Source organism: Heteronotia binoei, unplaced genomic scaffold (assembly GCF_032191835.1).
Source record: "Heteronotia binoei isolate CCM8104 ecotype False Entrance Well unplaced genomic scaffold, APGP_CSIRO_Hbin_v1 ptg001203l, whole genome shotgun sequence".
Classification (NCBI taxonomy): Eukaryota; Metazoa; Chordata; class Lepidosauria; order Squamata; family Gekkonidae; genus Heteronotia; species Heteronotia binoei.
The window spans coordinates 114242-137409 of record NW_026800204.1 but is presented as its reverse complement, the minus strand read 5'-3'; the positions used below and the strand labels follow the sequence as shown (position 1 = coordinate 137409).

The 23168-nt window shown below is 49.5% G+C and overlaps 1 protein-coding gene across 1 annotated transcript in view; it reads left to right on the top strand.

The window, feature by feature from the left end:
- The window catches only part of LOC132590948 (rho guanine nucleotide exchange factor 17-like), a 99302-nt gene that overhangs the window by 33874 nt on the left and 42260 nt on the right, over window positions 1-23168 (top strand). Inside the window, 2 exon segments of the mRNA XM_060263860.1 lie at window positions 15115-15291; window positions 18565-18615. Coding sequence (XP_060119843.1) covers window positions 15115-15291; window positions 18565-18615 — 228 coding nt within the window.

The window sequence follows — 23168 nt, the reverse complement described above, 5'->3', positions numbered from 1 at the left end:
CTCCTCTACTTGCAGCTGCTGGAATGGCCTTGGGTCAGCCAGAGCTCTCTTATCTGGGAGAACCGGGTTTGATTCCCCCCTCCTCCACTTGCAGCTGCTGGAATGGCCTTGGGTCAGCCAGAGCTCTCTTATCTGGGAGAACCGAGTTTGATTCCCCACTCCTCCATTTGCAGCTGCTGGAAGAGCCTTGGGTCAGCCAGAGCTCTCTTATCTGGGAGAACCGGGTTTGATTCACCACTCCTCCACTTGCAGCTGCTGGAATGGCTTTGGGTCAGCCAGAGCTCTCTTATCTGGGAGAAGCGGGTTTGATTCCCCACTCCTCCACTTGCAGTTGCTGGAATGGCCTTGGGTCAGCCAGAGCTCTCTTATCTGGGAGAAGCGGGTTTGATTCCCCACTCCTCCATTTGCAGCTGCTGGAAGAGCCTTGGGTCATCCAGAGCTCTCTTCTCTGGGAGAACCGGGTTTGATTCCCCCACTCCTCCACTTGCAGCTGCTGGAATGCCCTCGGGTCAGCCAGAGCTCTCTTATCTGGGAGAACCGGGTTTGATTCCCCACTCCTCCACTTGCAGCTGCTGGAATGGCCTTGGGTCACCCATAGCTCTCTTATATGGGAGAACCGAGTTTGATTCCCCACTTCTCCACTTGCAGCTGCTGGTATGGCCTTGGGTCACCCATAGCTCTCTTATCTGGGAGAACCCAGTTTGATTCCCCACTCCTCCACTTGCACCTGCTGGAATGGCCTTGGGTCACCCATAGCTCTATTATCTGGTAGAACCGAGTTTGATTCCCCACTCCTCCATTTGCAGCTGCTGGCAGAGCCTTGGCAGAGCCTTGGGTCAGCCATAGCTCTCTTATCTGGCAGAACCGGGTTTGATTCCCCACTCTGCAGGGTGCGGATTTGAACCCTGGTCCCCAGATCCAATTTAGCACCCCAAGCCACGAAGCCACACTGTCTCCCTTCGGCCCACAGCCATTGCTTCTTGCCCCTTCCACTTCTGTACCCATAAGAACATAAGAGAAGCCATGTTGGATCAGGCCAGTGACCCATCCAGTCTAACATTCTGTGTCACATGAGAACATAAGAGAAGCCATGTTGGATCAGGCCAATGGCCCATCCAGTCCAACACTCTGTGTCACATAAGAGAAGCCCTTTTGGATCAGGCCAATGGCCCATCCAGTCCAACATTCTGTGTCACATAAGAACAGAAGAGAAGCCCTGTTGGATCAGGCCAATGGCCCATCCAGTCCAACACTCTGAGTCACATAAGAGAAGCCCTGTTGGATCAGGCCAATGGCCCATCCAGTCCAACACTCTGTGTCACATAACAACATAAGAGAAGCCCTGTTGGATCAGGCCAATGGCCCCTCCAGTCCAACACTCTGTGTCACATAACAACATAAGAGAAGCCCTGTTGGATCAGGCCAATGGCCCATCCACTCCAACACTCTGTGTCACATAAGAACACAAGAGAAGCCCTGTTGGATCAGGCCAATGGCCCCTCCAGTCCAACACTCTGTGTCACATAAGAACATAAGAGAAGCCCTGTTGGATCAGGCCAGTGACCCATCCAGTCCAACATTCTGTGTCACATAAGAACATAAGAGAAGCCCTGTTGGATCAGGCCAATGGCCCATCTAGTCCAACACTCTGTGTCACATAACAACATAAGAGAAGCCCTGTTGGATCAGGCCAATGGCCCATCCACTCCAACACTCTGTGTCACATAAGAACACAAGAGAAGCCCTGTTGGATCAGGCCAATGGCCCCTCCAGTCCAACACTCTGTGTCACATAAGAACATAAGAGAAGCCCTGTTGGATCAGGCCAGTGACCCATCCAGTCCAACATTCTGTGTCACATAAGAACACAAGAGAAGCCATGTTGGATCAGGCCAATGGCCCATCCAGTCCAACACTCTGTGTCACATAACAACATAAGAGAAGCCCTGTTGGATCAGGCCAATGGCCCATCCACTCCAACACTCTGTGTCACATAAGAACACAAGAGAAGCCCTGTTGGATCAGGCCAATGGCCCATCTAGTCCAACACTCTGTGTCACATAACAACATAAGAGAAGCCCTGTTGGATCAGGCCAATGGCCCATCCACTCCAACACTCTGTGTCACATAAGAACACAAGAGAAGCCCTGTTGGATCAGGCCAATGGCCCCTCCAGTCCAACACTCTGTGTCACATAAGAACATAAGAGAAGCCCTGTTGGATCAGGCCAGTGACCCATCCAGTCCAACACTCTGTGTCACATAAGAACATAAGAGAAGCCCTGTTGGATCAGGCCAATGGCCCCTCCAGTCCAACACTCTGTGTCACATAACAACATAAGAGAAGCCCTGTTGGATCAGGCCAATGGCCCATCCACTCCAACACTCTGTGTCACACAGTGGTCAAAAAACCCAGGTGCCATCAGGAGGTCCATCAGGGGACCAGGACACTAAAAGCCCCTCAGGCACCAAGAAGACAGCATCACTGCCCCAGACAGAGAGTTCCATTAATACCCTGCAGCTAATAGCCACTGATGGACTTCTGCTCCAGATGTTTCTCCAACCCCCTCTTGAAGCTGGCTATGCTTGTAGCCGCCATCACCTCCTGTGGTAGTGAATTCCATGGATTAATCACTCTGTCCGTGAAGAAGTACCCACAATTCCTTGCATCCGTGCCTTGCTTTCTGGCTACCCAGAGCCAAAATCATGCAAACTGAGCGCCAGTTTGGTGTAGTGGTTAAGTGCGTGGACTGGGAGAACCAAGTTTGATTCCCCACTCCTGTACTTAGAATTATAGAGTTGGAAGGGTCCTCTAGGATCATCTAGTCCAACCCCCTGCACAATGCAGGAAGCTCACAAACACTTACCCTAAATTCACAGTATCTTCATTGCTGTCAGATGGCCATCCAGCCTGTTTAAAACCTCCAAGGAAGGAGAGCCCACCACCTCCCAAGGAAGCCTGTTCCACTGAGGAATCACTCTAACGGTCAGGAAGTTCTTCCTAATGTTGAGCCAGAAACTCTTTTGATTTAATTTCAACCCATTGGTTCTGGTCCTACCTTCCAGGGCCACATAAAACAATTCCACCCCATCCTCTATAGGAAAGCCCTTCAAGGACTTGAAGATGGTGATCCTATCACCTCTCAGCCGCCTCCTCTCCAGGCTAAACATCCCCAGCTCTTTCAACCTTTCCTCATAGGACTTGGTCTCCAGACCCCTCACCATCTTCGTCGCCCTCCTCTGGACCCGTTCCAGCTTGTCTAGATCCTTCTTAAAATGTGGTGCCCAAAACTGAACACAATACTCCAGGTGAGGTCTTACCAGAGCAGAGTAAAGCGATACCAACACATCACATGATCTGGACACTATACTTCTGTTGATACAGCCCAAAATTGCATTTGCCTTTTTAGCCACCGCATCACACTGTTGACTCATGTTCAGCGTATGCTTCACTAAGGCCCCTAGATTCTTTTTGCACATACTACTCCTAAGACAAGTCTCCCCCATCATATAACAATGCATTGGATTTTTCCTACCTAAATGCAGAACTTTACATTTATCCCTGTTAAAATTCATTTTATTGATTTTAGCCCAGCTTTCCAACCTATCAAGGTCATCCTGAATCCTGTTTCTGTCTTCTTCTGTGTTTGCAACGCCTCCCAATTTAGTATCATCGGCAAATTTAATTCCCTCTATTCCTTCATCCAAATCATTGATAAAGATGTTGAACAAAACAGGTCCCAGGAGAGATCCTTGAGGCACTCCACTTGTCACTTCTCTCCAAGAGGATGAGGAACCATTCACAAGCACTCTTGGGGTGTGATCTGTCAACCGGTTACAGATCCACCTAACGGTAAGAGGACCCAAACCACATTTTACCAGTTTGTCAACAAGGATAGTATGTGGAACTTTATCAAAAGCCTTACTGAAATCAAGATAAACAATGTCTACAGCATTCCCCTGATCCAGCAAGGTAGTCACTTTCTCAAAAAAAGAGATCAGGTTAGTCTGACATGACTTGTTCTTGAGAAACCCATGCTGGCTCTTAGTAATCACATCCATTCTTTCTAAATGTTCCAGGACCGACTGTTTGTCAGTCAGTCAGTCAATTTAATACGGCTCTAGGCCAATCAACAACAACAACACAACACATCGATAACAATACAACAACAACACAACACCAAGCTAAAATATCACAAAACAATATAATAACTATGTACAACCATCAAAGTAGTAATAAAATTATCTGATATAGGCAATACTTAACTAAGGGCAACTTTCTTTCAAATACAAGCAGTGTTAAATTTCTTCCTGTCAAGGTCGGAAACATATAGGAACTTAGCAAGATCCAGGGAAAGTTGATCACACCCGTCCCCTAGGAGGAAGTGCAAGACTTGGGCCAGATTTAAAGATTCAGCTAACATTAAGTGGTTCCGCAGAAGTTTGTACCTTACCTCTGTATGGAAAAGACAGTTCAGAATAAGATGGGGAACAGTATCAACCTCCTCCAGGCCGCACGGACAGATCCTGTCTTCTAGCGGAATCTTATGAAAACGGCCCATCAGAACTGCTGTGTCCAGAATGTTCAAGCGTGCCAAGGACAGCATCCGCCTGATCTTAATTGGCTGTATCATTCCTAGATACCTGGCACTTTTAAGATCACTTGTAAAGAGGGTTGGGATACGTCCCCCCAACTTTGGCCAGAGATTGTTTCAACTCCAATTTCAGTAATCGGTCTCTGATAATTGCTTTTGCCCCGTTCTTAAACATGAGGGCTAGAGAATCAATATTCAGATCACTTTCCTCTAATTTAGAATTTAATTTCATCAACCAATTGCTAACGAATGATTCATAGAAAATTTGATGTGCAATATCATCCGGGTTCGCCAGCACCCTTAAAAGGACCGACTGTTTGATGATTTGTTCTAAAACTTTTCCAGGTATAGACATCAAGCTGATGGGTCGGTAGTTACCCGGATCATCTTTTTTCCCCTTCTTGAAGATGAGGACAACATTCGCCTGCCTCCAATCTACCGGCACCTCTCCTGATAAGAGAACATAAGAGAAGCCATGTTAGATCAGGCCAATGGCCCATCCAGTCCAACATTCTTTGTCACACAGCGGCCAAAAAATATATATATATACACACGCACACACGCACACACACACACACACACACACTGTGGCTAATAGCCACTGATGGACCTCTGCTCCATATTTTTATCTAAACCCCTCTTGAAGGTGGCTATACTTGTGGCCGCCACCACCTCCTGTGGCAGTGAATTCCACATGTTAATCACCCTTTGGGTGAAGAAGGGCTTCCTTTTATCCGTTTTAACCTTTCTGCTCAGCAATTTCATCGAATGCCCACAAGTTCTTGTATTGTGAGAAAGGGAGAAAAGTATTTCTTTCTCTACTTTCTCCAACCCATGCATTATCTTGTAATGTTTGCCAAGAATTCTTAAAAATAATAGCCAGAGGCTCAGAAATTACATCCGCAAGCTCTTTTAGAACCCTTGGATGCAATTCATCTGGCCCTGAGGACTTTGTTTCATTTAAAGAAACTAGGTGTTTATGTACTACCCCTATGCTGATCGTGAACTTCATACCCTCCTTATATGTTCTGTTTTTGCCACGCTGAGCACCGTTTCCCTCAAAAGAGAAGACTGAGGAAAAGTAGGAATTGAGCAGTTCCGCCCTCTCTTCATGACCTGTTACAATTTCACTTTCTTGCCCTCGCAATGGGCCTACCATGTCCTTGCTCTTTTTCTTACTCTGAACATAAGAAAAGAACCCTTTTTTGTTGTTTTTAGCATCTTTGTTCTTATCCCCAGTTTCTGGCATCATACGAGGCTTTGAATTATTGTCTCGCTTCCCCCATACAATTTAGTTTAAAGCCCTCTTTATTAGGTTAGCAAGGCACCTGCTGCAATGGCCTTGGGTCAGCCAGAGCTCTGGCAGAGGTTGTCCTTGAAAGGGCAGCTGCTGTGAGAGCCCTCTCCAGCCCCACCCACCTCACAGGGTGTCTGTTGTGGGGGGGAGAAGATATAGGAGGTTGTAAGCCGCTCTGAGTCTCTGATTCAGAGAGAAGGGCGGGGTATAAATCTGCAATTCTTCTTCTTCTTCATTGTTTGGCGAAACAGCCTGACTGAAAGGGGCCTTTGCACCCACAAATCCTCCATCCCAGTCTTTGTTTCTGTGACGATCGCTTGCGAGGTTAGAAAGCTGGAAGCTCTTGTGCTTATTCATGCAGCCAGAAGAAGAAACAGGAGGCATCTGCGTCTGGTTTGGATCGAGTCCAGTAGATTCTTCTTCTTCTTTAAGCAGTCGATGCTCTGATGCTGTGCAGAGCCAAGCGTGAAAGGCATCGGTTACCTTACCCACGAGAAGGGAAGTTTCCAGTGTCAAGGGCCAAAGGCTGGGGGAAGGGCGGGTTCCCCTTTCAAGGCTGCGGGAAGCTTTCTTCTCGTTGCAACAATCACAAGAGATGGGTGGGCGGGAACGTCTCGCGTTTTTCTGTTTCCATCCCAGACATTCCTTAGTGGGGTTGTCAGCTTGCTTCTGGCCACGATCCTGAAACTTGAACAGCAGCCTGAAGTGCAGACTTCAGAGCACTTTCCTGGAATGGATACCGGCTATGGGGAAAGCAACATTTTTGTGCTGGGGGAGCTGGAACGGTAAAAGGAGGCGGCCGCTCGTCTGTGGACCTGGCTGGCTCTCCGGTTGCGCGGGAGGAATTGATCTGGATCATGTTGGCATCTCCCATCCTGGGAAATCTCAGCGTTTGTTTCCTGACCAGCTCACCCTACTCTGTCTGTGCACTTGGCTGGGCTGTGCACCAAAGATGGTGGACCTCTGGACGGCCCCTGGGTTTTGGCCGCTGTGTGACACGGAGTATGGATTGGACGGGCCATTAACCTGATCCAACATGGCTTCTCTTATGTTCTTATGTGACACAGAATGTTGGATTGGATGGGCCACTGGCCTGATCCAACAGGGCTTCTCTTATGTTCTTATGTGACACAGAGTGTTGGACTGGAGGGGCGACTGGCCTGATCCAACATGGCTTCTCTTATGTTCTTATGTGACACAGAATGTTGGACTGGATGGGCCATTAGCCTGATCCAACATGGCTTCTCTTATGTTCTTATGTGACACAGAGTGTGGACTGGATGGGCCATTAGCCTGATCCAGCATGGCTTCTCTTATGTTCTTATGTGACACAGAGTGTGGACTGGATGGGCCATTAGCCTGATCCAACATGGCTTCTCTTATGTTCTTATGTGACACAGAGTGTGGACTGGATGGGCCATTAGCCTGATCCAGCATGGCTTCTCTTATGTTCTTATGTGACACAGAGTGGGGACTGGATGGGCCATTAGCCTGATCCAACATGGCTTCTCTTATGTTCTTATGTGACACAGAGTGTGGACTGGATGGGCCATTAGCCTGATCCAGCATGGCTTCTCTTATGTCTGGAGTAGTGAGACTCTGTCTTCTTGGAATTTTTTTGGTGGGGGGGCTTCTGAAGTTCTGACCCTGCTGGTGGACCTCCTGATGGCATGGGGTTTTGGACACTGTATGACACAGAGTGTGGACTGGATGGGCCATTAGCCTGATCCACCATGGCTTCTCTTATGTTCTTTTATCTGGGGCAATGAGAGTCTGTCTTCTTGGTGCTTGGGGAGGCACAGTGGGGGGGGGGGGGCTTTTATAGAACGGGTCCAGAGGCGGGTGACAAAGATGGTGAGGGGTCTGGAGAACAAGTCCTATGAAGAATGGTTGAAGGAGCTGGGCATGTTTAGCCTGGAGAGGAGGTGGCTGAGAGGTGATAGGATCACCATCTTCAAGGACTTGAAGGAATGTCCTATAGAGGATGGTGTGGAATTATTTTCTGTGGCCCCAGAAGGTAGGATCAGAAACAACAGGTTGAAATTAAATCAGAGAGAGTTTCCGGCTCAACATTAGGAAGAACTTTCTGACCGTTAAAGTGATTCGTCAGTGGAACAGGCTTCCTCGGGAGGTGGCGGGCTCTCCTTCCTTGGAGGTTTTTAAGCAGAGGCTAGATGGCTATCTGACAGCAATGAGGATCCTGTGAATTTAGGGGGAGGTATTTGTGAGTTTCCTGCATGATGCAGGGGGTTGGACTAGATGACTCTGGAGGTCCCTTCCAACTCTAGGATTCTATTCTGGAGTTGTGGCCCCACTGATGGACCTCCTGATGGCACCCGTTTTGGTTTAGCCACTGTGTGACACAGAGTATTGGACTGGATGGGCTATTGGTCTGATCCAACATGGCTTCTCTTATATTCTCATGCTTCTTAACTCTACATCCTGGGGACAGATATCTGAGGAAGTCTGTCTCCATGCTTCCAAAACACTCCCCAAAGATTACTGACTGACAATTATTAGGCCAGGATGCTGGCATAATTGTACTTTGGACCAGTACTTTTGACTGACTTTTATCTGCTCCTCTCTTATTTCCTGAGAACGCTGGGTTTTAGAGACTTACCAGTAAATGTCAGGACGTTCTTTCGTTTCCCTCTGGACCTCTTAAGAGTCCCCAGTAAATACCAACATTCACTAAATTTCTGACATCGACCGTAACACAGACACACCTAAAGTAGGCTTTTATGAACCCAACTCCCCCAGCGGTTGGGAAATTGGGAGGGGAGAGAGAAGTTTCCGTCCAGCGATGTTTGTTTAGCGAGAGACAGATCCCAGAACGACAGGATGAAAGCGGATGAGGGAACCACGTGGCAGCTCTGAGAAAAGACAGAGGGGCTTCTGGAGGGAGCGCTAATGTACAGTAGCAGACAATCAGGGACCTCCTAAAACGTTAGAGACGGAAGGGAGAAAACCGGCTGGCTGGCGCAGGTCTTCTGTGTCGGCCTCTGAATTAACAGTCCCCGGCTCAAATAAGGGATATGGGCTGTTTATCTCATTACATATATTAACCCATCTCCCACTATATGGTACCCTTTTTTCCTAATGGCAAGCTAGAATGTACATATGAACGTATGAAGCTGCCTTCTACTGAATCAGACCCTCGGTCCATCAAAGTCAGTCTTGTTTTCTCAGACAGGCAGCGGCTCTCCAGGGTCTCAAGCTGAGGGTTTTCACGCCTGTTTGCCTGGACCCTTTTGAGTTGGAGATGCCAGGGATTGAACCTGGGACCTTCTGCTTACCAAGCAGATGCTCTACCACTGAGCCACTGTCCCTCCCCTTAACATATGAACTTATGAAGCTGCCTTCTACTGAATCAGACCCTCGGTCCTTTCAAAGTCAGTATTGTCTACTCAGACTGGCAGCAGCTCTCCAGGGTCTCAAGCTGAGGTTTTTCACGCCTATTTGCCTGGACCCTTTCCAGTTGGAGATGCCGGGGATTGAACCTGGGACCTTCTGCTTCCCAAGCAGGTGCTCTATCACTGAGCCACAGCCCCATTCATGGCTCTCCAGGGTCTCAAGCTGAGGTTTTTCATGCCTACTTGCCTGGACCCTTTTTAGTTGGAGATTCCGGGGATTGAACCTGGGACCTTCTGCTTACCGAGCAGACGCTCTACCACTGAGCCACAGCCCCATTCATGGCTCTCCAGGGTCTCAAGCTGAGATTTTTTATGCCTACTTGCCTGGACCCTTTTTAGTTGGAGATGCCGGGAATTGAACCTGGGACCTTCTGCTTACCGAGCAGATGCTCTACCACTGAGCCACCGTCCCTCCCCAATGTATTTCTCTTTTAGAACAGTGTATCAGAATATTTTGGGTTTTTGTATTGAGATACTCAAATAGGGATATTGGCTGTTTATCTTATTACATATACTAACCTCTCTCTCATTATATTTTAATGTATTCTTTTTCTTCTAATGGCAAACTGTATGATGTTATAACCCCTTGAGATACTATGCCCTCCATTTAAACCCACGACTGAGGAAGCCAGAATGACACCCAGATTTAAGGCACTTCACACCTATGACGTGTCTGCTTTTCATCACCCTCCACTGTTGTTACAGCTCAGTTAGCAACACTAACAAACAAACAAACAAACAGACCTCAATTTGTGATTCTTCTAATCTGCTAAAAACATTCCCATGATTCTACATACCAGCTCGCTGCCCGCTTATATTAAGAACTGCTGTTTGCCGTTCCAGTTTTGTCTGATGAAGTCTGCTTAAGAGCATACGAAAGCTGACATTCTGAATAAAACTTGGTTGGTGTTAAAGGTGCGACTTGTCTCCTGCTTTGTTCTATTGCTCAGCTGTTTAACAATCACCGGGTGTTGGCTCGGTGTTGGTTTCTTCTGATTGATGCTCACTATGTACCACGGGAGCTGGCACTAAATTATGTCGATTACCCAAGAGCTCAGGCTGTTTTGCACTTGCTGCCGGCCAATTAACCAGCCAGTCTTGTTTGCTTTTTCGTGATGGATGGTCCAAGAGCTGGTAATAGGAAAGTCTCAGACAGCTCCCACGCCCAGCTCAAAATCCCTATCACTTTGAGAGTCTTTTTGAGTTTCTCAGAAACCCGTTTCCCTGGCACCGGTGAAAGCAGGGGAGGGTATGAGGTCCCCGCACTGCCTGATGCAAGGGAGGCTGGGAAAGGATCAATGGAGATTTATGTTCATGAAAGCAGCGGGCTTTTCTATAGCTCCTTGGCAGAACACATGCTTGGCGCACTGAAGGGGTCCTGGGTTCAGTCTCTGGCATCTCTAAGTTTAAAAAATGTGTCCAGTAGCAGGGTTGGGTAGGCCAGCGTCTGGTCTCACACAGTGGCCAGCCAGTTCCTCTGGAGGTCCAATAACAGGGCAGAGAGGCTGAGGCCTTCCCCTGAGAAGAACCTCAGAAGAGCCCTGCTGGATCAGACCAGTGAGGGTCCATCTAGTCCAGCCTCCTGTCTCACACAGTGGCCAAGCAGTTCCTCCGGAGGGCCTATAACAGGGCAGAGAGGCTGAGGCCTTCCCCTAAGAAGAACCTCAGAAGAGCCCTGCTGGATCGGACCAGTGAGGGTCCCTCTAGTCCAGCCCTCCTGCCTCAGTGGCCAACCAGTTCCTCTGGAGGGCCAAGAACAGGGCAGAGAGGCTGAGGCCTTCCCCTGAGAAGAACATAAGAAGAGCCCTGCTGGATCAGACCAGTGAGGGTCCATCTAGTCCAGCCTCCTGCCTCACACAGTGGCCAACCAGTTCCTCTGGAGAGCCAACTACAGGGCACAGAGGCCGAAGCCTTCCCCTGAAAAGAACATCAGAAGAGCCCTGCTAAATCAGACCAGTGGTCCATCAAGTTCTCCGACAGTGGCCAACCAGTTCCTCTGGAGAGCCAACAACAGGGCAGAGAGCCTGAGGCCTTCCCCTAAGAACCTCAGAAGAGCCCTACTGGATCAGACCAGTGAGGGTCCATCTAGTCCAGCCCTCCTGCCTCAGTGGCCAACCAGTTCCTCTGGAGGGCCAAGAACAGGGCAGAGAGGCTGAGGCCTTCCCCTGAGAAGAACATAAGAAGAGCCCTGCTGGATCAGACCAGGGAGGGTCCATCTAGTCCAGCCTCCTGCCTCACACAGTGGCCAACCAGTTCCTCTGGGGGGAGTCAACAACAGGTCAGAGAGGCCGAGGCCTTCCCCTAAGAACCTCAGAAGAGCCCTGCTGGATCAGACCATGGAGGGTCCATCTAGTCCAGCCCTCCAGCAGAATTGGTTGGCCACTGTTTGAGACAGGAGGCTGGATGAGATGGATCCTCCCTGGTCTGATCCAGCAGGGCTCTTGTGATGTTCTTGGGGAAGGTATCAGCTTCTGTGCCCTGTAGTTGGCCCTCCAAAGGAACTGGTTGGCCACTGGGTGAGACAGGAGGCTGAATTAGAGGGACCCTCACACTGATCAAGCAGGGCTCTTCTGTTGTTCTGCCGTGAAAACGTTGTGAAAGCAACGTCACCCCAGAGTCGGAAAGAATTTGTGCTTGCACAGGGATCCTTTCCTTGCCCCATTCAGTCCTAAAAGCTGGCTTGGTGTGAGAGCCAGTTTGGTGTTGTGGTGAAGTATGTGGACTCTTATTTGGGAGAACCAGGTTTGATTCCCCACTCCTCCACTTGCAGCTGCTGGAATGGCCTTGGGTCAGCCATAGTTATCACAGGAGTTGTCCTTGAAAGGGCAGCTGCTGTGAGAGCCCTCTCAGCCCCACCTACCTCATAGGGTGTCTGTTGTGGGGGAAGAAGATAAAGGCGATTGTAAGCTGCTCTGAGACTCTAATTCGGAGAGAAGGGCGGGGTATAAGTCTATGGTCTCCTCTGCTAGAAACATTTACTGAGTCTCTCTTGGTGCAGCCTCACCACCCGAAGTAACTTGGGCGGCTGCTAGAGAAAGCGTCTTTTCTGTAGCGGTCGCTTAAATTAGATCTTTCTCCCCATTGCTTTCTCCCAGTTTCACACAACACTATATTCCCCGCCGAAATCCATCCCAATACGCAGGATCCTGCTATATATAACTTGGAAGAAAACCGTGCTCAGCAAAATTCTTGTGTCTTGTCTCTGCCGTTTCGTTTGTGCTACTTTCTTTTCAGATTAATTAATTGCTTCCTCTTCTCTCCGTGCTCATTTATCAAAGGTTAATGATCAGGTTTTACTCCCTTGAGTAAAACAAGAGAAGGCTTGTTTTCTAACAGACGCAAATCACTGCTCCGTATTTTTATAAATTGATCATAACGGTTCGAGTATGAAATCTCTCTCTCTCTCTCGGCTTGACTTCGCGAACGAAGATTTAAGAAGGGTGCAGCAGTCCACGTCTGCTGCAGGCTCGCTGGTGGCTGACAAGACCAATGCGGGACAGGCAGGTCCGGCCACAGTGGCTGCAGGGAAAAGTCTGATTTGGGGTTGGGGCTGTAGCAGTGCGATTCTTCCTCGAGTATGAAATAGTACATATACATACATATACCAGGGCTTTCTTGTGGCAGGAATGCCTTTGCATATTAGGCCACACACCCCTGATGTAGCCAATCCCCCAAGACCCATATCAGGGACGTGTGGCGTAATATCAGGGCTTTTTGGTAGCAGGAACTCTTGCTCAGTTCCGCAGGGCCTGTAAGACAACCCTCTTCCGGTTAGCCTATGCCTGATTAGATAATGTAGCTACCAGATTTCTGTGATTATACTGTATAGTTTTAATGTTATAATTTTAAGGTTTTTAGGTTTTAATTGTCTGATTTTAAATGTAATAACTTGCTTTGATTTTACTGTTTTATTGTCGTTGTAAGCCGCCCTGAGCCACTTGTGGGAAGGGCGGGATAGAAGTCACCAAATAAATAAAATAAATAAATAAACTCCTTTACATATCAGGAAACACCCCTGATGTAGCCACTCCTCCTGGAGCTTACAGTAGGCCCTGTACTAAGAGCCCCGTAAGCTCTCGGAGGATTGGCTACATCAGGGGTGTGTGGCCCAGGGGTGGAATTCTAGCAGAAGCTCCTTTGCATATCAGGCCACACACCCCTGATGTAGCCAATCCTCCAAGACCCACATCAGGGGTGTGTGGCCTAATATGCAAAGGAGTTCCTGCTACAAAAAAAGCGCTGTAATTTATGATGGATTCATGAGAACCAGGCAGTCCACTGAAGAACGGGAAGTGAGGATGAGAGGGCCTTCTACTCAGGTTCGCAGTAGCTCCTCAAGGGCTCAGGTAGACATCTTCCACATCACCTATTATGAATCAGATCCTTGGTCCTACAAGGTCAGTAGGTTCTGCTCAGGTTGGCTGTGGCTTTAGAGATAAAGAGGTGTTCCACATCACCTAAGACGAATCAGACCTTTGGCCCATCAAGGTCAGTATGGTCTGTTCAAAGTGGCATGAATACAAACAGAGAATGTGTTGAATAACACAGCGAATGGACTGCGAAACACCACATAAAAGGCAGTCTGGCTATATTCTGTAAGCTAGCAATATCCATATTTCGTGAGAAGGAAGATTATTGTTAAAAAGTGCATTGTGAAGAGTGAACGGTAACAAAGAAGTGTACCAAAATATCCGCATTGATGTCACATATTCTATAGCTTCTTGATGAAGATTCTTTACATGAGTGACTTGTCCATTTGAGATTTGTACATCAGAGGTCTTTCAGTGGCCACAAGGTATATTGGAACTCTCTGTCTGGGGCAGAGATGCTCTGTATCCTTGGTTCTTGGAGCGGCGGGGGGGGCAACAGTGAGAGGGCTTCTAGTATCCTGGCCCAACTGATGGACCTCCTGATGGCACCTGGGGATTTTGGCCACTGTGTGACACAGAATGTTGGACTGGATGGGCCACTGGCCTAATCCAACATGGCTTCTCTTATGTTCTTATGTCTGGGGCAACTGATGCTCTGTATTCTTGGTGCTTGGGAGGGGGAAGTGAGAAGACTTCTAGTATCCTGGCCCCACCTGGGTTTTTTGGCCACTGTGTGACACAGAGAGTTGGACTGGATGGGCCATTGGCCTGATCCAACATGGCTTCTCTTATGTTCTTATGTGACACAGAGTGTTGGACTGGAGGGGTTGGCCTGATCCAACAGGGCTTCTCTTATGTGACACAGAGTGTTGGACTGGATGGGCCACTGGCCTGATCCAGCATGGCTTCTCTTATGTTCTTACGTGACACAGAATGCTGGACTGGATGGGCCATTGGCCTGATCCAACATGGCTTCTCTTATGTTCTTATGTGACACAGGGTGTTGGACTGGAGGGGCCACTGGCCTGATCCAGCATGGCTTCTCTTATGTTCTTATGTGACACAGAGTGTTGGACTGGATGGGCCATTGGCCTGATCCAACATGGCTTCTCTTATGTTCTTACGTTGTTTAAATGACACGTGTATGAATTTATAGCCTCTAACAGTTCAGGCATTCTTTTTAACGCAGTGTTCTTTTCATCGTAGTCAAACTGGCAGCGACTCTCCAGGGTCTCAGGTAGAGGTCTTCTGCGTCACCTGTCACCAACTCCTTGTTTTTAATTATTGGCAACGTCAGGCTTTGAACCGGAGACCTTCTCGTGGAGCAGATGCTCTATTCCCGAGCCGTCGGTCCCAGCGCCACGTTGCGGCGACTGTTCAGCGTGCGATTCCCAGCATGCACCCTGGTGCTCTTAATTCCTGCCGCAATCTCTCCCCGCAGGACCTCCTGAAACACACGCCGGAGGAGCATCCCGACCACCCCTTCTTGATGGAAGCGCAGAGGAGCATCAAGCAAGTGGCCGAGAGAATCAACAAGGGGATGAAGAGCGCCGAGGAGGTGGAGCGCAACGCCCGGATCGTGCAGGAGATCGAATCGCACATCGAAGGGATGGAGGATGTAGGTTCTGCTCTTACGTTCTTATGCACGCGCGCAAACGTATGTCAAGAGATTTATGAGAGGGGAGCTTTGACTCCCAAGAGCTTCTACCCGAAAACGTTGCTTGTCTCAAAGGTGGTGATAGACCAACATAACCGACGTGTTCCCTCTAAGCGTGCGAGGCCTGTTTGGGCGGGCTGGCCTTTTGACTGTGGGGAGAGCCCCAGGTGAGCGAGGTCTGCTGGGGGTGGCTGGATCTCTAGCCAGCCCAAGCAGGCCTCGCTCGCCTGGGGCTCTCGTTTCTCGCGTTGGGTGGCTGGATCTCTAGCCAGCCCAAGCAGGCCTCGCTCGCCTGGGGCTCTCGTTTCTCATTTCTCGCGTTGGGTGGCTGGATCTCTAGCCAGCCCAAGCAGGCCTCGCTCGCCCGCGGCTCTCGTTTCTTAGGTCGGGTGGCTTTTTGGCTTGGGGGGGCAGCAAATGCTAATGAGTTCTGCTAATGAGCTCCACCACCTATTTTTCTACAAAACCACCCCTGGGGACCTCTAATCCAGTGTATCTCTGTATTCTACTTACCTCCATGCGCTCCAGTGTTACGTGTCCATGCACTGTGTTAGTGTGTAAATCTTTTAATGCAGCTGGATTGTAGCCAGAGTCCATTGAAGAAGAGGCAGAGAGAGAGACACTTTACATCGGTGCCGAGGCAGGGAGCTCTCGGCTCTTTAATGTGAGACAACCTGTTGAGACCATGGCAGGGCTAAAACTGAAGAGCCGTTTTGGTGTAGTGGTTAAGTGCGCGGACTCTTATCTGGGAGAACCAGGTTTGATTTCCCACTCCTCCGCTTGCAGCTGCTGGAATGGCCTTGGGTGAGCCAGAGTTCCCAAATCTGGGAGAACGGGGTTTGATTCCCCACTCCTCCACTTGCAGCTGCTGGAATGGCCTTGGGTCAGCCAGTGCTCTCTTATCTGGGAGAACCAAGTTTGATTCCCCCACCCCTCCACTTGCAACTGCTGGAATGGCCTTGGGTCAGCCAGAGCTCTCTTTTCTGGGAGAACCGCGTTTGATTCCCCACTCCTCCACTTGCAGCTGCTGGAATGGCCTTGGGTCAGCCATGGCTCTTTTATCTGGGAGAACCGGGTTTGATTACCCACTCCTCCTCCTGCAGCTGCTGGAATGGCCTTGGGTCAGCCATGGCTCTCTTATCTGGGAGAACCGGGTTTGATTCGCCCACTCCTTCACTTGCAGCTGCTGGAATGGCCTTGGGTCAGCCATAGCTCTCTTATCTGGGAGAACCGGGTTTGATTCCCCCACTCCTCCACTTGCAGCTGCTGGAATGGCCTTGAGTCAGCCATAGCTCTCTTATCTGGGAGAACCAGGTTTTATTCCCCACTCCTCCACTTGCGGCTGCTGGAATGGCCTTGGGTCAGCCATGGCTGTCTTATCTGGGAGAACCGGGTTTGATTAGTCACTCCTCCACTTGCAGCTGCTGGAATGGCCTTGGGTCAGCCAGAGCTCTCTTCTCTGGGAGAACCAGGTTTGATTCCCCACTCCTCCACTTGCAGCTGCTGGAATGGCCTTGGGTCAGCCATAGCTCTCTTCTCTGGGAGAACCGGGTTTGATTCCCCACTCCTCCACTTGCAGCTGCTGGAATGGCCTTGGGTCAGCCAGAGCTCTCTTATCTGGGAGAACTGGGTTTGATTCCCCACTCCTCCACTTGCGGCTGCTGGAATGGCCTTGGGTCAGCCATGGCTTTCTTATCTGGGAGAACTGGGTTTGATTCCCCACTCCTCCACTTGCAGCTGTTGGAATGGGCTTGGAAAGGGCAGTTGCTGTGAGAGCCCTCTCAGCCCCACGTACCTGAGGGGGTCTGTTGTGGGGGAGATTGGGAAATTCCTGCAGATTTGGGGACAGAACCTGGAAAAAGTGGGGGTGAGGGGGGAAGAGATCTACAGGGTGTCATACCACAGAGAGAGCTTGGTGTTGTGATTAAGAGCAGCAGACTCTAATCTGGGAGAACCGGGTTCGATTCCCCACTCCTCCACTTGCAGCTGCTGGTTGACCTTGGGTCAGCCCCAGTTCTGTTAGGGCTGTTCCTCTGAAGAGCAGTTCTCTCAGAGCTCTCTCAGGCCCACTTACCTTACAGAGTGTCTGTTGTGGGGAGAGGAAGGGAAGGAGATTGTAAACTGCTCTGAGATTCCTCCTCTTCCTCCCTCTCCCCTCCCCGCTTCTCCCTCCCAAGTAGCCATTTTCTCCTGGGGAACTAATCTCTGTAGGCTGGAAATCAGTTTTCAGTCCGGGATGTCTCCAGGCTGCACCTGGAGGTTGGCAACCCTAGGTCCTGAAGAAATGGATCTGGGACAGTGATTGTAAGCAGGGGTGGAATTCTAGCAGGAGCTCCTTTGCATATTAGGCCACACACCCCTGATGTAGCCAATCCTCCTGGAGCTCACAAAAAAGAGCCCTATAAGCCCTGTAAGCTTAAGAGCCCCGTGGCGCAGAGTGGTAAAGCTGCAGTACTGCAGTCAGAGCCCTCTGCTCACGACCTGAGTTCGATCCCGGCGGAAGCTGGTTCAGGTAGCCGGTTCCGGGTTGACTCAGCCTTCCATCCTTCCGAAGTCGATCAAATGAGGACCCAGCGGTCTGTAAATACATTTTTAGTTCCATCCAGAAGATATTCTCATTGTCAGTTAGATGTTACAGGCCTGCCGGAAGAGGGCTGTCTTACAGGGCAGTTCCGCAGGGCCTGTAAGACAGCCCTCTTCCGGCAGGCCTATAACATCTAACTGACAATGAGAATATCTTCTGGATGGAACTAAAAATGTATTTACAGACCGCTGGTCTTTATTCTTACTTTTGTTCTGTTTTATTAATTATGGTTTTAACTTTATTATGTAAATGTTTTTAAGCTGAATTTATGTGAATTACAATGTTGTAAGCCGCCCTGAGACACTTCGGTGAGAAGGGCGGGATATAAGTCTAAATATAAATAAATATAAATAAATAGGGGGGAAATGTAGATGACTGGGGAAGGCAATGGCAAACCACCCTGTAAAAAGTCTGCCGTGAAAACGTTGTGAAAGCAACGTCACCCCAGAGTCGGAAACGACCGGTGCTTGCACAGGGGACTACCTTTTTTTTTAAGCTCTTGGAGGATTGGCTACATCGGGGTGTGTGGCCTAATACACAAAGGAGCTCCTGCTAGAATTCCACCCCTGGTTGTAAGAATGTAGAAGTGAACGCTACGGCACCAGTCAAGCCTTTAGTGGCGTCTCTAACTGTCTCCTCTCCCTCTCCAGCTTCAGGCCCCATTGAGGAAGTTTCTGCGCCAAGAGATGGTGGTGGAACTGGTAAGTATGACTTGTTCAGTCTACAAGCAATGGGGGTAGAGGGGGGTGCTAAAATGGAGGGGAGCGTTAGCAGCATCCTGACACACTGGCGTCACTCCCCACCCTCCCAGAAGTGGGCAAACTGGTGACGTGCTGACATCACTTCCAGTGTACACAGAAAGTGATGTCAGTGCATCGCCGGTGAGGGTTCCCACGACTCGGTAAATCTCTTCTCCCCCTCCCCGGTTTGTTGCCGGGGCAACATGGCAACCTTACCTCAGACCCTGTCAACATATATTTAAAGTTAGGCTTCCCTCCCCCTACCCCCGTTTTACATTACCTTATAATTAATTTGTCACATTGTTGTCCACTCCCTCAATTAGAGAGATCCTGGTTACAGTTCACTTTGGGCTTTCAATATAAGGTTGGCGAGTCCACTCCCAGAAATATTTGGGGACTTTGAAGGTGGAGCCAAGAGACATTGGGGGTGGAGCCAGGTTATGACAACCATCACTGAACTCCAAAGGGAGTTCTGGCTATCACGTTTAAAGGGACTGCACACCTTTTAAGTGCCTTCCCTCCGCTGGAAATGATGAAGGAGAGGGGCACCTTCTTTGGGGGCTCATAGATTTGGACTCCCTGGTCCAACCTTTTTGAAACTTGGAGGCTCTTTTGAGGAGAGGCATCGGATGCTGTGCTGAAAATTCAGTGCCTCTACCTCAAAAAACAGCCCCCCCTAGAGCCCCAGATACCCGCAGATCCGTTCTCCACAATACTCCATGGGAATCAGTCTCCATAGGGAATAATGGAGTGCCCAGCAGACATTTCCCTCCCCCCATCTAATGACCCTGAAGTGGAAGAAGAAGAAGATATTGGATTTATATCCCGCTCTCCACTCCGAAGAGAGAGTGGCTCACAATCTCCTTTCCCTCCCCCCCCCCCCACAACAGACACCCTGTGAGGTAGATGAAGATATTGGATTTATAATCCACCTTCCACTCCGAAGAGTCTCAGAGCGGCTCACAATCTCCTTTACCTTCCCCCCGACAACAGACCCCTGTGAGGTAGATGAAGATATTGGATTTATATTCCACCTTCCACTCCGAAGAGTCTCAAAGCGGCTCACAATCTCCTTTACCTTTTCCCCCACAACAGACACCCTGTGAGGTAGATGAAGATATTGGATTTATATCCCGCCCTCCACTCCGAAGAGTCTCAGAGCGGCTCACAATCTCCTTTACCTTCCTCCCCGACAACAGGCACCCTGTGAGGTAGATGAAGATATTGGATTTATATCCCGCCCTCCACTCCGAAGAGTCTCAGAGCGGCTCACAATCTCCTTTACCTTCCTCCCCCACAACGGACACCCTGTGAGGTAGATGAAGATATTGGATTTATATCCCGCCCTCCACTCCGAAGAGTCTCAGAGTGGCTCACAATCTCCTTTCCCTCCCCCCCCCCCACAACAGACACCCTGTGAGGTAGATGAAGATACTGGATTTATATCCCGCCCTCCACTCCAAAGAGTCTCAGAGCAGCTCACAATCTCCTTTACCTTCCCCCCGACAACAGACCCCTGTGAGGTAGATGAAGATATTGGATTTATATTCCACCTTCCACTCCGAAGAGTCTCAAAGCGGCTCGCAATCTCCTTTACCTTTTCCCCCACAACAGACACCCTGTGAGGTAGATGAAGGTATTGGATTTATATCCCGCCCTCCACTCCGAAGAGTCTCAGAGCGGCTCACAATCTCCTTTACCTTCCTCCCCGACAACAGGCACCCTGTGAGGTGGATGGGGCTGCAAGTGGAGGAGTGGGCAATCAAGCCCGGTTCTCCCAGATAAGAATCCGCACACTTAACCACTACACCAAACTGGCTCTCCAAACCAGGGGATTCCCTGCCCCCACCTGGGGATTGGCAACCCCATTTCGCCATCCTTGAATACTTTGCTCTCTTCCGCAAACGCGACTGCTTCTGCCTAACGTGCACAGTGAGATTTTGTTTGGGGGGGGCACCCTTTAAAACAACCTTCTCTCCTCCCTTCCAAGCAAGCCCGTGCATTCGATATGGTACAGCCCCCTGAACAGACTGTACCACATTCCCCTTCCCCCTCCCGGGGATGTAAAATGGCTCTTGGCGGGCTCCAAAGAGGAGATAACCATCCGCATACCCTCAGCCAAGCGTGTGGTGTCTGGCGTTTCCATGACTACCAGAGAGCAGGCCAGGCAAATAAATAGGCCCTTTTCCACACAAAAGGCCTCCCCCCCTTGGTCTTCCCGGCTCACACTGGATTTTCAATGTTGTTGTCAGCACTGTCTTCTCCCCACACACACACACAACACTCGATCTGCCAATCCTGCCCTTTCTTGGGTGTTTTGTGCTTCAACTTACAGAGCCTCAGGTGGCGAAAAATAGCCAGTAATTGCAAACTTAAGACAGATTAAAAACCAGAAACGGCACAGTGAAGGCGTACCTGCCTCTGTGGTTGGGGCTTTCGTGTTGTGCCACTGAGGTGGGCGTGGGGGGGGGGGGTGTTAAAGCCCGCTTAACTGGAGGCTGAGTTAAAAGATAATTTAATGGCATCGCCGTTCATAAAGCCTGTGGTACTTCGGCGTTCGCCTTCTGTATCGGTCGCACGGATATGGGCTGAGTTAAATGCGTTTGAACAAAGTAGGAGTCAAGGGAATGCTTATTAAATTTGCCGATGATACTAAATTGGGAGGGGGTCGCAAATGCAGTAGGAGACAGAAACAGGATACGGGATGACCTTGACAGGCTGGAAAGCTGGGCTAAAATCAATAAAATGAATTTTAACAGGGATAAATGTAAAGTTTGATGTGGAGAGCCAGTTTGGTGTAGTGGTTAAGTGTGCCGACTCTTATCTGGGAGAACCGAGTTTGATTCCTCACTCCTCCACTTGCACCTGCTAGCAGGGCCTTGGGTCAGCCATAGCTCTGGCAGAGGTTGTCCTTGAAAAGGCAGCTGCTGTGAGAGCCCTCTCCAGCCCCACCCACCTCACAGGGTGTCTGTTGTGGGGGAAGAAGATAAAGGAGATTGTGAGCCGCTCTGAGACTCTTTGGAGTGGAGGGCGGGATATAAATCCAATATCTTCATCTACCTCACAGGGTGTCTGTTGTGGGGGAGGAAGGTAAAGGAGATTGTGAGCCGCTCTGAGACTCTTTGGAGTGGAGGGCGGGATATAAATCCAATATCTTCATCTACCTCACAGGGTGTCTGTTGTGGGGGAGGAAGGTAAAGGAGGTCGTGAGCCGCTCTGAGACTCTTCGGAGTGGAGGGCGGGATATAAATCCACTATCTTCATCTACCTCACAGGGTGTCTGTTGTGGGGGAGGAAGGTAAAGGAGATTGTGAGCCGCTCTGAGACTCTTCGGAGGGGAGGGGCGGGATATAAATCCAATATCTTCATCTTCATCTAAAGTTCTACATTTAGGTAGGAAAAATCCAATGCACGGTTATAGGATAGGGGAGACTTATTTTAGCAGTCGTATGTGCGAAAAGGATCTAGGGGGCTTAGTGGATCATACGCTGAACATGATTCAACAGTGTGATGCGGTGGCTAAAAAGGCAATGCAATTTTGGACTGTATCAAAAGAAGTATGGTGTCCACGTGATGTGATGGTATCACTTTGCTCTGCTCTGGTAAGACCTCACCTGGAGTCTTGTGTTCAGTTTTGGGCACCACATTTTAAGAAGGATCCAGACAAGCTGGAAGGGGTCCAGAGGAGGACGACAAAAATGGTGAGGGGGTCTGGAGACTGAATCCTATGAGGAAAGGTTGAAGGAGCTGGGGATGTTTAGCCTGGAGAGGAGGCGGCTGAGAGGTGATAGGATCACCATGTTCAAGTACTTGAAGGGCTGTCATAGAGAAGATGGGGTGGAATTGTTTTCTGTGGCCCCAGAAGGTGGGACTAGAACCAATGGGTTGAAATTAAATCAAAAGAGTTTCTGGCTCAACATTAGGAAGAACTTCCTGACCGTTAGAGCGATTTCTCAGTGGAACAGGCTTCCTCCTTGGGAGGTGGTGGGCTCTCCTTCCTTGAAGGTTTTTAAACAAAGGCTGGATGGCCATCTGACAGCGATGAAGATCCTGTGAATTTAGGGGGAGGTGTTTGTGAGTTTCCAGCATTGTGCAGGGGGTTGGAATAGATGACCCTGGAGGTCCCTTCCAACTCTATGATTCCTCAGGAGGTGGTGGGCTCTCCTTCTTGAGGTTTTTAAACAGATGCTAGATGGCCATCTGACAGCAATGAGGATCCTGTGAATTTAGGGGGAGGTAGTTGTGAGTTTCCTGCATTGTGCAGGGGGTTGGACTAGAAGATCCTGGAGATCCCTTCCAGCTCTAGGATTTGATGATTCCTCAGGAGATGGTGGGCTCTCCTTCCTTGGAGGTTTTTAAACAGATGCTAGATGGCCATCTGACAGCAATGAGGATCCTGTGAATTTAGGGGGAGGTATTTGTGAGTTTCCTGCATTGTGCAGGTTGTTGGACTAGATGACCCTGGAGGTCCCTTCCAACTCTAGGATTCTATGATTCTATGACTGTTAAGAGCA